Here is a 17069-nt window from a genome sequence, read left to right on the forward strand (position 1 = left end):
ATTTTGACACGTTTTTCAACATTTTTTCCTCTAGGCTTCCGGCACTTTTTGTTGAATTTTTTTTTTTTTTTTTTTAAGTTGTTGTTTTGTTCAATGTTTTTGTTACTTTTTTGACATTGTGTAGCTTTTTTCAACGTTTTTGACCCTTCTTTTGACATTTTTGTCACTTTCACGTTTGATGCTTTTTCCTCACTACTACCAACTCATATGACTTTTACACTTATTCTTGGAATTCATTAACACTAAACACACAACTTTTTTTTTTTTATACTCTTTATTGATCCACAATGGGGAAATTACAATTTACACTCTGTTATTACACACTACACACAGGCCTGAAATACACACACACACACACACACACACACACACACACACACAGGTCCTTTTACATGCACTAATGGAGAGATGTCAGAGTGAGTGGGCTGCGACTGCTGAACAGGCGCCCTGAGCGGTTCGGGGGGGGGTTCGGTGCCTTGCTCAAGGGCACCTTGGCAGTGCCCAGGAGGTGAACTGGCATTTTCAAATTCAATGAAAGTAGTGTACTGATCCTTCATTTTACTTGAGAAGAGCGTTAAATGGAACCATCTATGTTAATTTTTGGCAATTTGGTTGAAAGAAACCCACATTTCTGATATGGACATTTTTTGAAAATGGGTCAAATTTGACCCAAAGACAACAGGAGGGTTAAATGTGTAAGCCTTGCCAATGAGCCAAACAGCAGCAGTAGTAGTCATTTTGTCCAAATTTCAAATTAACCTTTCAAAGGTTAGCAGTAGAAGCACATGTGTAACTAATAACACTTGCTATGGCTCTGTTCCATTTATATGTGCCATGCCAGTGAGCCAAACTTCAGCAGGACCCTGGAACTAGCTCACCTGAATGGAAAGCAGCCTTTGTTAGTGTTAATAATGACACCTGTGCATTCCCTGCTGTGACCTGTCAGCTGCTTTTACTTTGGCTGGGAGTCTTTCATGTGTGACTCATCAACACTGACATTTTATCACTCTGTGTAACATTAGCTTGAAGACTACAGGCTGCACATTTCTCTGTAGTGTGATACGGACCACATATAAAGTATGTGCATTGCATTGTATGTGCGTTTCCATTGTCTCCCCCTGGAATCTGTAGAGAAATGAATGTTTGCTAAAGTCATCTAAGCCTAAATTGAGGCTTTGGAGCGGGAGAATTAGGCCCTGTTTCACTGGAACAATTGAATCAGCCAGGTGCTCCACCCTGGACTGTAAATAAGCTCAGCGTAGTGCACAGCTCATTTCTCAAGGGAATACACAGAAATGGGAAAATATCCGAGAAAACACTGTGGTCTGGTGGCAATTGTGGCTACAGATATCACTGTTTCCTAGTCAAAGGAATAAATGGATTATTGAGGATTTTTTAACCTCTACAGTTACTGTTGTCTAAAGAAAAGTATTGTATTGCGAATAAAACATCCAGTAATAATCAATACTTAGAGCTACTTACACCATAGCCTCTTAGTCACTGCATAATTTCACACTGCTCCTGCCATTACTGTTTTTGATTGATCTTTATATTTGCTCTTACGTTTCCGGCTGCTGCACTTTTTTTCCTGTTTTTTATTTTCTTTTATTTGCCATCAATCAGCAAACACCACAATTGAGGGAGACCGTGAATGAGCCGTGTGTTTGCTCACAGCACTTGTGCAGTGAGAAGAGCCTCTTGGTCTAACAATTGAAAGCAGGTATACCTAGAGGAATGTTTCCATGCCAACAGTGCGCTGTAACATGTTAAATTCTCTTATTTTCCCTATAAGCTATGTGATGGATGGAAGGTCTCTGTGATGTGCCTGGCAGTCAGAGCAGCACTGACACTTTCAAGTCCCAAGCCATCACACAAGCGCTCCCCTCTGATTGCTCGGATCAGTGTTTTAGGCAGGTTTACTTTCAATGTTGAGATGTGGTTGTGCACACAATACTATATTTATAAGGGAGCAATACAAGCTTGACATACACACATGAGTGCACACAGAGTCTTTCAGAGAGATTTTTTTCTCTACATGTACATCTCCATTGCTGCAACACACAAGCATCCACTGTTGGTAGAGATGCAGTGGCCGCATCATGTCATTGAAGTGAAGAGGAATAGAAATAATAATTACAGGTTACAAGATGTCAATAAATGTTGCAGGGTGTTATGCCCCCAAGCATGCAGTTCTACTGGGCTTTTTAGCATTAGCTCATTGTTTTGGTTTTATGACCGCACACATTTACTGATGGATGATGTTGGGAGGAGCGGGGTTTATAAGACACGGGCATTTAGGAGGTGGGTGTCTAATGAAATATGCTATCAAGTCGTATAATAGGAAATGTAGGATCCAGCAGTTAGACTAAAAGTCAGATTATCTTAGATCTGCTGCTTTAATTTTGACAATTCTTTTTTATTGGCCTTTTGTGAGTCCCCCATTTTTATGGAAATGTGATACTAAATTGCTGGAGTTCTTGTTTCCAGCAGCTGTTTTCAGCATACAAGCTCTGATAAACTTACTGTAAAACTGACAAAGTTAGTGACTGGTTTCAAAAAGTTGAACATTTAATAGCTAAAAAAAAAAAACTTAACTTCAAATTAAAGCTGCAAGCAGCGTTGGACGGGCCCTCGCACCTCCATGCACGTCGGGGTTACTAGCGGACGCCGCTCCTTGCGGCCGTGCATTTGCGCGGCACTCAGACACGGCAAATCATCACCAATGAAAAAGGAACTCTCTGCTGAGTGCAATAATATCTCACACAAGACTTGATGTAATACAGTTAATTAGCTGTGAACGGGGGCATGGCTAAAGCATAGGGGGCGGGCCAAACCATGACCAATGAAAAAGGAAGTCTCTGCTGAGTTCAGTGATACCTCAAACAAGACTCTACCTTAAATGGGTCACCAGTTATGAATGGGGGCGTGGCTTAAGCATAGGGGGGCGGGCCAAACCATTACCAATGAATAAGGAACTCTCTGCTGAGTTCAATGATACCTCACACAAGGGTCTACCTTAAACGGTTCAAATGTTATGAAAGGGGCGTGGCCTGAATACATGGGCATGGTTAAAGTATAGGGGGCGGCTCAGTATCACATGTACACCACACATTAAGTTTCATGTAAATCGGATGATGTTTGTCATATAAGGCTGATTTCCTGTTGCCAGCGGGGGACACTATGACCAAAGGTCAATTTTGGCCTATAGATGGGACCCTTGTCAATCGTGAGAAATTTCGGGCAGATATGACAATGTACACTAAAGTTACAACAACTTGTTTGTTCATCGATAAATGCTCAAAATGGCCGCCACGCCACGTCCACACCGTTTGACGAAAAGTTTTGCTTTTAATAACTTTTCATCTTTAAGGTGTTGAGATGGCACACACCAAATCCATCGGATGAAATCCTTGACTTTTAGCCCTACTTCCTGTTGCCACTAGGGGGCACTATAACTTTGAGTCAATATCGGCCTGTAGATATGCTCAGGGTTGGACTCTTATGAATCCTGAAAAGTTTCGAGCCAATTGGTCAATGTACACTCAAGTTACACCCACTTCCTGTTTCAATGGCCCCCTACAGGAAGTTGGTCCTCTATAACTTGCACATTTTTTGTGCTATTACAATTATTTTAAGAACTTTTCATCTTTAAGGTCTTAATATGGCACAGACGAAATTTGAAGTCGATCGGGTGAAATCTCTAGGAGGAGATCGTTAAAGTATGACGTGGAAATGGCCAAAATCGCACTAATTTCAAACTTTCAATTAAAAATGGCGGACTTCCTGTTGCGGTAGAGGGTATGGCTCCAATGAGCTTTTTTGTACGTCTTAACATGCTACATATGTGTACCACATTTCTTTAGTCTACGTTAAACGTACTGCATTTTTTAAGTTTTGTAGGGGGCGCTAGCAAGACATTTTTGTGCGCCTATTCCCAAAACCCTTAAAATACATACATTTTCACCAGGCTTGATGCGACTGCCAAGTTTGGTGAGTTTTTGAGGGTGTTAAGCCCCTCAAAAAGGCGATTAATTTGCCGGGAAAAAAAAGAAGAATTCCTTCAGTTTCAAGAGGGCCTTCGCCGCTGTCGGTGCTCGGGCCCTAATAAATGCTAATGTTGCATCTGCAGGGCAGTGACACACAGGAGCTGCTGGTGATGGTGGAAGCCACTAACACCATCCAACATTAGGAGATGGAAATGCTGCTATCTTACAAGTAACTGGGCATGCATTAGCCTACACACAGCCCCACTTTAATAAAACTCTCATGTATGATTTAAAAAAAAAAAAATAGACATGACTAGCCTACTTAGCTCGGTGAAAAGAAAGTAATGGTATGACATGAGAGCAGCAAACTGATCTGACCACACAAAGGCAGCCGAGACGAAAGAGTCTTCTTGAGAGGGCTCAGGTTGGATGAAACAGACTTTTCAACGTGTACTATTGGTCGGCTGTCTTGGCACTGGTGTGTTGAGGAGGCAGCATTACAAGAGCATTAATACACTGGTGGGGAAAAAAGGAAACTGAACATCAAAGACAACACCTTTCAGCCGCCTCCGTAGCAGACTGATGCAACATGGAGCACTTGTGTGTTCAGCTCCCTCTGTCCAGCCTCTGCCAGCACTTACTGTCCTCACACACTCTACCTTATGCATATGAGTTAGTGCTCATTTAATACATACATACATCTACGTTTTATGTACATAGACATATTCAATTTCCCACATTACTGTATGTATTTATTAATGTGTTGGGTTTAAAGTGTTCATGCTGCAGTTACATATTGTCTCAGTACATTTCTTCATCAGAGTGTATATGTAGGCCTATATTCCATTGCTAATTATTCATTTTATACATGCATTGAATTTCCAGTGCCATGTTATTTCTTCTTGAGTTGAAATGTAGGTGTTGTTTTCCTATTACCTTCACTTTGCTGTGATCTTATTTATTATTTGCCATGTTCCAATTTCCCCAATGGGATCATCAATGTTTCATCTTAATCCTGCTGAGCAAAAAGAGATCTGTTATTTAGGATAAAGAGGACTTAGTCAAACGTTATTTATTTGTTGCCTTGGATTAAATAGGACCAAACCTCAGGCTGATAAATCACCAAAGCACAAGGCGTGATCTAAATATTCACTGAAGATGAATGTTTTACATGATAAATCATAAACAGCATATAGGCTACTTTATTCAAATATTTCCAGCACTCCTTTTAACCTGTCTGGAAGAGTCCTTTTCCTCAACCTGCCTGAAACCTCACATTAACTTAATTTAAACTTCTACTGCTTGATGAGAAGGTGTTAAAAAAAAAAAAAAAAAGGCTGGTTATCTGCATATGATGACAAAGTATTTATTCGTGCTATTTCTGTTTTCATTGACACTGGTCTTGAATCATGAATGTGAAGTGCTGCTGCCATCTAGTGCTCCGGTTTAAAGACAAAGGACCAAAAGGCATGAAATACTTAGTAAATCCTAAAAAGTCTATTGATGGATCTGCATAGAATCCCACCTGCCACGGTGCCTATGGAAGTGTATAGATGAAAAGGATAGGCTGGTGCTTGTGCTGAGCTTATTCAATATTTAAAGTTTGTTAGCTGAAGATAAGCAATTAGCCACACTACAGGGGACCTATCAGATTTCACTCATTTTGACCGAGACAGATATCTCAGCATGTTACCAATTCCTGGATGTGAGGGGGGTGGGGGATCATGTCGTTTCATGTGAATACATGCTGACTTAGAAATTAAATCAGTTCCTCTATACTGCAGCGCATTCATAATTGCTCAGCTGCAGGGATCAATTGTGCCATCTCATTTCTTGTAAAACAGCTCTGCAAATGTCCCTTCAGGTCATTGATAAATGCGACCGCTTGCTCGCCAAAGTCTAAAAGTTTGGTGACCACATAGTATATTCGGCAGCCAAGCCATTTTCCTCGATCGCTTCTTCTCGTCGAATCAGAACAGCAATTTAATTCTTTACCAGTTCCCTCCCCCTTGATCTTGTTCAATGGTTTCCATGTCTCCCCGCTAATGATGCACACTGCTCCACATATGGCCTAACCGTGGAACTACTAATGCCATTTGGGTGTGGTGCTACACAACAGATCTGCAATAAATATCTTTAAAATAACTGCAATTAGCTTCATTACACAAGCTAAGAGAATAGTTGTATTGGACTGGTGTCTATTTGGTAGACATTTGCATTTGAGTCGCAGCCATGAGAAATGTGAAGATGCAATCAAAGAGCAGCACCACATCCCCAAAAACAAGTTCAACAAAAATTTTAACTTTCACTAATGTACTTATTGCAGGTGTTGTACTCATCATCGCAAGTGTAATTTAAATGGCCAAGCAGTATCGTCAACTGTGTACCGTCTTTATGACTTTACAGGACTAATCAGATCAAGTTGATACTCCACATTTAAGACCTGGTATGCTCTAAACCTTAATAAAAAGGTCCATCTAACCATGTGGAAACAACTGTGAAACTTTTATAAACCAGCTATCAGAAAGCAATTATATGGTCGACTGTTTATGTATACTGCTCATGTATAAAAATGTTTAACAGTACATGGTGCTTATTCAGTTTGCCTATTAAGACATGGTCATTTGTAAGTGAGAGTGGCTAACAAACCTGTTTATGTGTAATGTATGTTATGTTCAGTTTGTTATGACTGTTCACATGTTTGTTTCTTGTCTTCCCTGCACATTAATAAAACTTTATCATACATGTAGAAAACAATGCATGAATAAAAACAATACAGTTAGCTTGGACAAAAAAACACATTTATTTGCAGTGCTGAATTATCCCATCTTGGCCAGCTTTCCAGAGATCACTGGACCCATCCGAGGACGTGACATTTAGTCCAGCTGTGTGAAAATAAATAAGTCGTGGCATTAGTTAAGGTGACATGATATGCTGTCAACATTACTGTTGCAAATTCTGAGATCAATTGAACCCTTAATGTTAGTGCATTACTGACTTAACAAGATGCTGAATTCCAGAAAAGTTGCGCTACAAAACTCATGAAAAGCTAATTTTCTACACAACACTTAACACTAAAGTTGCTTATGCAACGCCAAGTTTAAACAAATGAGAAATATAAGTGTAAGTTACATGCTTCAACTGCAATTCAGCAACAAAGACGTTGTTTACAATGCGCCTGTACTTGAGTTATGTCGTTACATGTACTGAAATGTCATCTGATAACCCATTAAATTAGATATAAATGGGCAATACTATTTACCTTGACGAAGCCGATGTCTTTAGCGTACTGCCTGAAGCACTGGCGGCACATGTTGAGCCCGTATTTACGGATCAGACCATGTCTGTTCGAGCATACTCGGCTGGAATAAAGGAGACATGAGGTTAGTCCGCTTATCTTCACATGGCGAGTTAAAATATGCCTATAGTCCCCATCCATTCATACAAACTACAGGTGCGGAAGCTCACGCAAACTCCACAAAGCTGGTTATCGTTTGGTAACGTTATGCCGCTCTCTGTGCTACACCGCTGACGTTATTAAACATGAGCTCCAATAGCGTTATGCTTGCGATATCACGACAGAGTTTACTCTAACCATCTCTAGAATCCATATTTGAACATGATATTAGCTTTTAAGCGATTCAACATCACTAGTTCCGTTTCAGAAACAATGAGCGGCTTACTAAACAATGCTAGTGCTACAAGTTAGCACGGCGCATCCTCCACCGCCATATTGGCTCAGCAGCAGCTTTCCATGCGGTGGACATTTGGTGATAAATTCTCAAGTATTTGACGCCACAAACACGTCGAAACTGACCATCTATAGCACACATATCGATAATGGACACATTACAGAAAGGACTAACCAGGATCGGGATCCCTGTCCGAATTTTCTGGGGTGACTCCAATAGAGCTGCTGATGGCCCATCTTGTCTCTCTCGCTCGAGTGTCGGAAAGGAAGAACGAAGGTTGCGCGTGCGCAAATAAAGTTTTTAGATGCCGTGTTTCCGGGTGTGACGTTATTGTGTGGCGCCTCCTAGTGGTAGAGAAAACTGCGGCATGTAGCCCCGACAGCCTGAAGATGGCGTTACTATCTATGGTTACAGCCATAGACAGTATATAAGAAGAAGGTTACAGCAAACACAGTTAATGAGCGGAGAGGAGGTATTTAAATCAAATGGCCAAGAATTTATGGCAGAGTTAGTATGTAGGCCTAAATTTGATAATGAAAAGGCCACTACAGGAACTACAGGTTGAATTTGACAATCAGAATCAGAAATACTTTAATAATCTCAGGGTGAAATTATTTTTGTTACAACTCCAGCTATACAAACAACATATACAAACAACATATATATATATATATATATATATATATATATATATATATATATATATATATATATATATATATATATATATATACTATCCAGACTTTAACATATATATTAAAAACAAATATACAGTAATAATATATAAAAGATCACAGATCAAAATGATCAAAATATCAAATAATTTTTCATAGCCTACGCCCAGACAATATTTTGCACATTGGTTGAGACAGTTATTATATTATAAGATGTAATTTGTTGATGAACTAATATAGATGGTAATTTACCCGAAAAGAATGATCTTTCTTATTTTTCTTTTTAATGATCTCCGCACAGAAACAGTGTTGACGATATTACACATTACTGTTATATTTAGCACAAGACATTTTTTTTTAAATTACCAGAATTAAGGTGAAACTCATTGTGTTGAGGATTTATTAAGAATATATTTTTAAAATGATTAACCTACAAGAGGAGTATAGTCTAAATAAAATGTTGTTAGAAGTAGACATAGCTATACATTAATAAGCACATACATATAGTATCTGTTCATATTTCTTATCTGTTATTGTAAGTTGCCACTTTGAAAGCAAAATATATTAAAAATTGCTCAGGCAAAATCAAGTATCATGGCAGGACTTAAATTAATAATGTTCTAAAGAATAACAGATTTTTTATTTATGAAGGATTTCCGACTTTTTTGAAACTCAAACCAACAAACTTTATTCAAAAACATAGCTAAAGTACTGCTCTGGTTTCCAGTATAGGGAGACAGTTGCTGGAAGAGCAGAGTAAAGGCAAAATCCGTTTTTGGGTGGATTTTCCATTTAAATGTAGGCTATATGTATTTAAGCATTGGTATGAACTTGTTAAGTATTTAAAGGTATAGTAAACCTATCTCAGCCTATGAGGAGCCCTTATTCTTTTTCTTACAGTCTATGGAGCCAAAGAAAGCTGCTGTCAGCAGCCGGGATATATATTTTTTATTTTATTTTTTATTTTTAAATTCTTTAGGCTACTGTATAGTAGTGATACAAACAATCAAGGCACAAGTGTTTGTACATTTGTCAAATAAGTGTTGACAACTTTGAGGTAGAGACAATATATACAACAAAACATAACAAATAAAGAAAATATAGATACTGGGGGTCTTTTTAGTCAAGTAAGTAGGGAATAAGTCCAAAAAATAAAAGAGTCTCTTGGCGTTATCCTTTAGTCATGCATTGAAGAGATGTAGCAAAAAGCTTAAGCTCATTCTTCCAACCGTTGATGTGGGGTTTGACCTTTAAATACTTACATCTATGAATAAAATGTTTACAATGTCCAATCAAGTTATTCATCAAGAACTCTAAATTCTTATCCTTTAAAAATATTCCAGCTTTAATTGACATTTCATTTAAATGGTGCAGCAATACCTTTAGATTGAAGCCAGCATTGAAAAGACAGCCAAAAGTCATTAATCGGGTCACACTGAAAGAAAATATGTCCAACCGTCTCAATATCGCTCTCACAGAAAACACAAGAGTTACTTTCCCAATTCAATTTTACATGTTGGAAGTGATTCGATGGATAAATATCATTTCATATTTTAAATGTCACTTCTTTGGCTTTTGGTGGGAGAGGTTATGATAAGGATCGTTTCCTAATCTTTCGTGCCTCTTCACCACTATAGTCTCGGAGAACATATTTTCTTTTCAGTTGAAATATTTTATATATATTTAACATTTAACTTGTTAGTGAGCAGCAGGGATAGATGATATTTAGGGTGTCTTGGGTGCCCCCCGCTGGACCAGTGCATTGTGGGACAGCGGCAGCCAGGCAGTGGTTCCGTATTTGGGATTTTTTACAGCTAGCTGATAGTTACGTTTCCATGCAACCTGCATGAAGGTATGGAGGAAAATGGGACGCCACCGTACTGATGTGTATCACTGAAAGGACGGCACGGCTACTCCAGTTTTAACGGTAAGTAAGTAGTGTAGCTACATGGTTGTTGTGGTTCGCCATGGACGCTGTTGTTGACGACGTTTGGTTTGCAGGACTGCCTGTAAGTTGCTACGTTAGCTGAAGCCGTGGCTAACCTACTGTTAGCATTTCAGGGTGTTCGCTGTCATAAAAGAGCGAAGCTGCAACGCCAGCTGTTGTTTTCTATTGCTATGAGAGCGTTTCGTATCAGTCGGTAAAACAACTGTAACGTTATGTCATGTCAAAATCGATTAAAGGTGTCGCTGGCTCGGTGTGTTCGACAGCGGCCAATTTAGGAGAGAACAACTAACGGTCAGTAGGCTTCCAGTAAAACATTGCATATTTACACGAGAGAAAAAAACAAACACGATGGACACAGTCGTTGTGTAGATTAAATCGGTCCATGTTTTAGTAAAACAAATACAGGGGATAAATACTGCAGTACTTTCAGCTGCAGAACAAACGCCTTTCACTTGATTTGGCAAGCTTCAACTGTATGGAAACCATTGAACGTGGAAAACCGTATAAGGGCATGTACATTGCAAACGTATTAATTAAGTAGGGTATATGGGTTAGATAGCTTTGCCATTTAATCAGCCGTACATTGTCCTCAACCTATAAATATTACTGTTAAAGCACATGTTTGCTGGTAGCATTTGGTTTACAGTGAGTTTTATAGTGGCTACCAGGAATGTATTCAATATTATCACAGACATGATACCAAATGCCGACAGTGAGAGTGCCACACAGTGACCATTCAGTCTCCAGGCAGGGAGTAGACAGATAATGGGGTCAGGTAGGAAGCCTGAAAGACCGCTAATTTAATTACAACGAGAAGATGGAGGTTTGTTCAGCAGATCTAAGCATAGAGGGCTAATCAATATTGATAATGTTCAGGAATGAGATTTATGAAGGGGAAAAACATAGAAGCTTGGAGCAATAATCAACATTGATGTGGAGGAGGAACAGAGGAATAAGCACCAATCAGAGTGAAGCATGTATTAAACCATGTTTGTGGTTTTGCTGATACTTTTTAATAGTGACCAGTTTTCTGTTATGTGAAATTAAATCACTGCTATTGTTGTTGTTAGTTTGCTTCCATTAGAGCTCATAATGATATGATCTCATCACGTTATCGCTTTACATATTTCTGCTGTCCAAGCTGAAAGCTAACAAAATTAGTTGGACCCACAAGCTTATTAGCCTGTTCCATAGCTTTCCACTGCATTGTAAGATCTTCATTAGCTAATGGAGTTTGCTCAGTTGTGGAGCTGTCGATTATTAGGCTAGTTGATACACAGAAAAGTAATCATTAATAATTTTGATAATTGAATAATTGTATAATTAGTTTACTCAAGCATTTGTTCTAGCTTCTGAAAAATAAGGGTTTGATTCTTTTCTCTAGTTTTATATTTTCACTGTAATTTGCATATGTGTGCCATATTGTGATATAATGCATATCAGTAAAGTTGCCTTGTCTATTTTTATCCGAAATAATCATTATTAAGATAATAGTGATTTTAGCCATATTGATGCACCTGACTTGGATTGGTTTATTTTTCATTTAGGTGGTTCATGCACACTGCTACCCTGCTGCCTCCTAGCAACCGCCATGCCTTATGGAATATTCATCCACCACCAATGACATTCCAGTGGGACCCATGTTTACAACAACAGTTCATTTTGCCAACAATTAGCCTCATATCAGCTTCTTTTTAATCAGGCTTGCTCCGTTTGCAAAGCACACCATCACAATTGCAAACCTGTGCTTTTTTGTTTCACTGCAATCAACTTCTCTCCGTTCGCAAGAGCCTGACCCCCTATCATGAGATTCCGAATCTACAAGAGGAAGGTGGTGATACTGACTGTGGTGGTTGTCATCTGTGGCCTAACTTTCTGGAGCAGCGGAAGGCAGAAGAAGAACGATAGTGGATCGCTCCCCAAGGAAGCGGAGACGGTGAAGAGAAGCAGCAGCATTAGCAGCAGCAGTAGTAGCATCAACAATCATATCCAGGTGCAAGCCACACCTGCAGTCAGCAGGGCACCTGCCCCACCCCCTGTTATAGAAGCCAATGACACGCACCAGGAAAAAGCAAAGGAAAAAGAGAAGATACCCAAGCCACCACAGCCAGAGGCAGATAACACCACTTTAGTCTACCGCGGCATTGTCTTCCAGCTCAACTTCGACCAGACAATAAGAAATGAGGAAAAGTTTAAGGCAGCGCAACAGAAGGACCATCTGGTTGTGGTGGTTCAGGTCCATAACCGACCAGACTACCTTAAGCTATTGGTGGACAGTTTGCGGAAGGCCAGAGGTGTGGAGAGTATACTGCTGATATTCAGCCATGATTACTGGTCCCCTGAGATAAATAAAGTGGTGGCCTCTGTTGACTTTTGTCAGGTACTTCAGATTTTCTTCCCCTTCAGCATCCAGCTGTACCCCCAGGAGTTCCCCGGACACGACCCCAGAGATTGTCCCAGAGACATTCCCAAAAAAGACGCCTTAAAGCTGGGTTGCATCAACGCAGAATACCCTGACTCATTCGGCCACTACCGTGAGGCAAAGTTCTCCCAGACCAAGCACCACTGGTGGTGGAAGCTGCACTTTGTATGGGACAGAGTCCGGGTTCTGAAGGAACATACGGGTGTGGTCCTGCTGATCGAGGAGGACCACTACTTGTCCCCGGACTTTATCCATTTGTTGAAGCTCATGTCTGCTCTCAAAAAGGAGCGGTGCAATGACTGCGACATCCTCTCGCTGGGGAGCTACAGCCACATCGGCTACTCCAGCAAAGCAAATAAGGTGGAGGTGAAGCCCTGGAAGTCCACTGAGCACAACATGGGGATGGCACTAAGTAGAGAGACTTACCAGAAGCTCATCAAATGCACCGACACGTTCTGCACTTACGACGACTACAACTGGGACTGGTCCTTACAACACCTGACTGTGTCCTGCTTGCCCTCCTACTGGAAGGTCATGGTGAGTGAGGCGCCACGGATTTTCCACGCCGGAGACTGCGGCATGCACCACAAGAAGACTTCTTGCATGCCGCTAAGCCAGAAAACCAAGATAGAAAACATCCTACAAAGCAGCGGGAACCAGCTGTTCCCAAAGAACCTCCTGATAGCAAAGAGACTGCCGGCCAACGGGGCCGGAGGGGTGGCACCACATGTGAAAAACGGGGGCTGGGGAGATATCAGGGACCATGAACTCTGCAAGAGTTACGTTCGATTACAGTGACCTTAATTGCTACTATTATATATTATCGTCTCTTTTTGCATCCTCTATAAAGAAAAAAAGCCTTTTGAAAGTAAATCTTTATGGACTATTCTTCTTATTGCCTGTTTTATCGGACTGTTCCAAATAAAGACAAATGTTGAATTTTTTGGCTTCTTTAACACTTATGTCTTTACATCGAATTATTTAAATGATTCCTGGCAAGTAGGCTTTGTTTTGTAAGTTGTAATTAACAATAATATACTAAACAATATATTGTTGTTTTCTCGAACAACCCTTTTAGATTGGACTTTTAAGTTACCAAAAAGAACATTTCTAGAGCAGGCAGGTGCTCATCGGGTCATAAATTTGGTAAATCTGTGGATTTAGCAATCCCTCTGTGCATGCATAATTAATTTGAAGATATTTATATCACATAAATTTGCGGAGATCAAAGGAGATCCTTTGAGACACCTTGTTCCATTTAAATAATCCCCCCCACTTATCTTCAACAGGTTCCTAGAGCACACCAAGAGTCTCATTACTCCTGTGACTGCAGAGCGGATGTCACTTAAGGTTCACAGCATTAATAAACATGCAAATGATACTTGCAAGATAGGACGCATAGAGAAACCTTTTTTTTTTTATTATTATGCTATGTTTGACAGAGGGAGTGTATGGTCAGTGCAGGGCATTTGTTTGACTTTGTTGCAATGCATCACTGTCGAGTTTAACGCTTCAGGTACCTGTCTCTGCGCAGAGATTTTGATTTCACAAATGAATGCACACGTGGCACCTGGAGAGATCCCAATCTCACCGACACTGATGTAACTTTCTCGTTCATGTTGTTGCTGTTGAAGAGGCATTTACATTTTAAGTGCTTAGACCAGAGCTCAGTATCGATGGTTTCCGCCGAGGCTCAAGCTCGGTGTCTTCTCTGAAGCTGCATTGATTCCCCCTCCCCTACTGCCTCTGGCAATGTTTAACAATCACTTCTGCACACTGTTCAAAATGTTGTAACTGCAAAGTTATCGCTGACTGGACTCTCCATACAGTTCATATTTAATATATCTTCTGGCAGACTCTGCTATAGGCCTACCAGAGACTCGGCTCGCAAAGTAGAATTCCAAAACACTGCATGAATTCAGTATGATATGGCGTGTATCCTTGGCACAGTAAGACAAACGGCCAAGACTGAGCAACACTGATGAAGCCTAACAAAGCTAAATAGACTTCACAATCTCTGCTCATTTTATTTCCTGTGGGTGAACTTTAATTCCTAATGCAGTGTGAAGACATGTGACTGCTGTGCGGAGGTCATGTGACAGATTGTGCAGCTGCTCCCATGGTGGAGGCTCAATAATTGGGCCTGCACCTCAAGGGAAACGGCTTAGAATAGAATTGAGAATAGGAGGAAGTGGTACTGTGCTCTTGATTCTTGGTGACTAATGGTTAACTGATGCTGGAGCCTTGGAAACTGTAATGTACTACCGTTGCCTTTGAAAGTGCCCTACTTAGTTTATTACGGTATTTTAGGGCAAGAATGAAAAGAATAAGCACACTCTTAAACAGTTTTGATGGCCCAGTCATCAGTACTGTCCATAGGACAGATTGACCACTGAAATAGAGAAAACAAACTCTAAAACCTAATTCCCAGATACACAGGTGGTTTTCTAATTATTTTAAGGTAAGGTCAAGGTGGGTAGAAAATTACACTGCAGTCCAAGCTCCCCATTGGCCAAATGCCAATACAGCCATTTTGAAGAAGGAGCTTGGATCCCAGTGTTCCATTTAATTGATTATCCTATTAATTATCCCTTCTTACTGACACAACTCAATCCTTCATTTCGGAACTCACTACGGATCTAAACAATGGGCTAAATAAATATCCTTGTGGAATTTGTGGAAAAACTAGGTTAATTTGTTCATTTCCATAATCTGATTGTTTAAAGAAAATCCATCCCTGACGTCACTAGAAAGTGTAATTTTTGCAAATTTACTTGTATGCGTTCATTTTCTTGGCCCATTTTCTTAAGCTGTAAAGTTTTTACAACACATCGACTGCTGCTCATTCTTTTGGCCTATAGCTCAGAGAGACCCAATATTTAATCACTCATAGGCGTTGCACACATTGCTAGGTAAACAAAACTCTGGGTCAATATATAGAGGCATGCAGATGAGGGAATTGCATCACCAAGAAAATCATTAAAGCAGCACCTTACAGAAGCAATAGGAATCTCTCAAGTCATTGAATTCCTATCAAGTGGGACCCATTTCCCTGAGGGTGGAAGATAAATGTAGTTGTTTTCCAAGCTCTTACTGTAGACATCTGATTGCTATTCCATTGGCCAGTTAGATTAAAGGGTGCCAGGGTATGTATATAATGTATAAATGTGGTTGACACCATTTGTAGGAAAGACAGAAAACAACATAAAAGTGCATATATTAAGGGCATATATTATAGCCGGTGTGATGTTTATTATGTAAAACATCTCACTAAGCACCAATCCTGATTGATGCACGCTCAGCAGCATGGATGTGTGCAGCTCAGGGGGGATCGGACAGTCAGTCAGATCCCGTCGCTGTGTTGAGTGACACACTGACAGGATGATCGGGCCTCTCCAGCCTGCTGATTACTCTCTCCACCCCTTCCTTAGCCCTGATGCCACAGGCTGCTGGTTTAATGGCTGTGAGTGCTCGTGTTTCTTCGAAAAGTGACTCATAAATTATGGAGGATCAGTTTTATTCCCCACTTGGAATATAAAATATATATGAGGTAGTAGGGTGAAGTAGTAGGAATTCATTTAAGAGAGAGCTAGAGAGACAACATTTATAGACAATGTTTTCCCCGTTTGATAAAGTGATGGCTGTTATTAATGCAAGTTCACTTAATGGTTGTGAGGAATTCTCAAGCTCTCATTTGCCTGAGCAATACTGCCCCCTACTGGCCAACAGTAACCCAAACATGCCACAAACTGATAGGCTACAGGTAACTTATGTGGAAGAGTATCAAGAAACATCCAGACTAAATGGCTGTTCCTGGTCAGTTTAGCATGTTGATAATACCTTGGGCGTTATACTTGAAGTTCAATATTATATAGCTATACTGGGAATTGCATGACCTCATAGCTCCGCCCAATCCGAGCAGTGGTCTAATCAACCAAAACAAGTGAAAACACCTGTGCAGGGTCCTTTTCCATTTCCAGCGTGGCTCGCGGAGGTCTAATTAGCTGATAACTAGAAACACCTGTGTGGCAGGGCCTTTAATAACTCAATTAAAAGAAAACCTAATGGGAATGTGAACACGTCAGGACACGACCTGCCGAATGTGATTTAATACCAGTATTATCAAAAAGAAATGTGTCAGCATGTCAGAGGTATTTTTTTTTTTTTTTTACAGGTCTTTTGCAAACTTTATACTTCCTTGTTATATAATCACTGAAAAATTCAAATGCTAGCATACAATGGCTGGTTCAAATGCTACTGTAATGGAAGCGCTACTCTTATGCATGACTGCCAGTGGAGTGATATGAAGCATTTGGTTGTCCAGTCTGTCACCTAATAAATTCATGT

General features: G+C 40.2%; 2 protein-coding genes across 5 annotated transcripts; one reads left to right on the forward strand and one right to left on the reverse strand.

Moving 5' to 3' along the window:
* Positions 1-6765: 6765 nt before the first annotated feature.
* On the reverse strand, positions 6766-8071 carry rps29 (ribosomal protein S29). Its single transcript, XM_031322435.2, has 3 exons — positions 7853-8071; positions 7249-7348; positions 6766-6871 (listed from the first exon to the last, which is right to left on the reverse strand). Exons 1-3 carry the CDS (start codon positions 7912-7914, stop codon positions 6863-6865), a joined length of 171 nt encoding a protein of 56 aa, XP_031178295.1. The 5' UTR covers positions 7915-8071; the 3' UTR covers positions 6766-6862.
* Positions 8072-10062: 1991 nt separating this feature from the next.
* mgat2 (alpha-1,6-mannosyl-glycoprotein 2-beta-N-acetylglucosaminyltransferase) lies at positions 10063-13665 on the forward strand. 4 transcript variants are annotated; one of them, XM_031322288.2, is made up of 2 exons: positions 10063-10283; positions 11848-13665. In XM_031322288.2, the coding sequence occupies exon 2, from the start codon at positions 12105-12107 to the stop codon at positions 13518-13520; it is 1416 nt and encodes a 471-aa protein (XP_031178148.1). In that variant the 5' UTR covers positions 10063-10283; positions 11848-12104; the 3' UTR covers positions 13521-13665. The 4 variants fall into 4 exon arrangements, with proteins under 4 accessions (XP_031178148.1, XP_031178149.1, XP_035846787.1 ...); XM_031322289.2 differs by having other exon boundaries at positions 10092-10279; XM_035990894.1 differs by lacking the exon at positions 10063-10283 and adding an exon at positions 10336-10591.
* Positions 13666-17069: the final 3404 nt, after the last annotated feature.

This window comes from Sander lucioperca, chromosome 13, assembly GCF_008315115.2.
Source record: "Sander lucioperca isolate FBNREF2018 chromosome 13, SLUC_FBN_1.2, whole genome shotgun sequence".
Taxonomy (NCBI): domain Eukaryota; kingdom Metazoa; phylum Chordata; class Actinopteri; order Perciformes; family Percidae; genus Sander; species Sander lucioperca.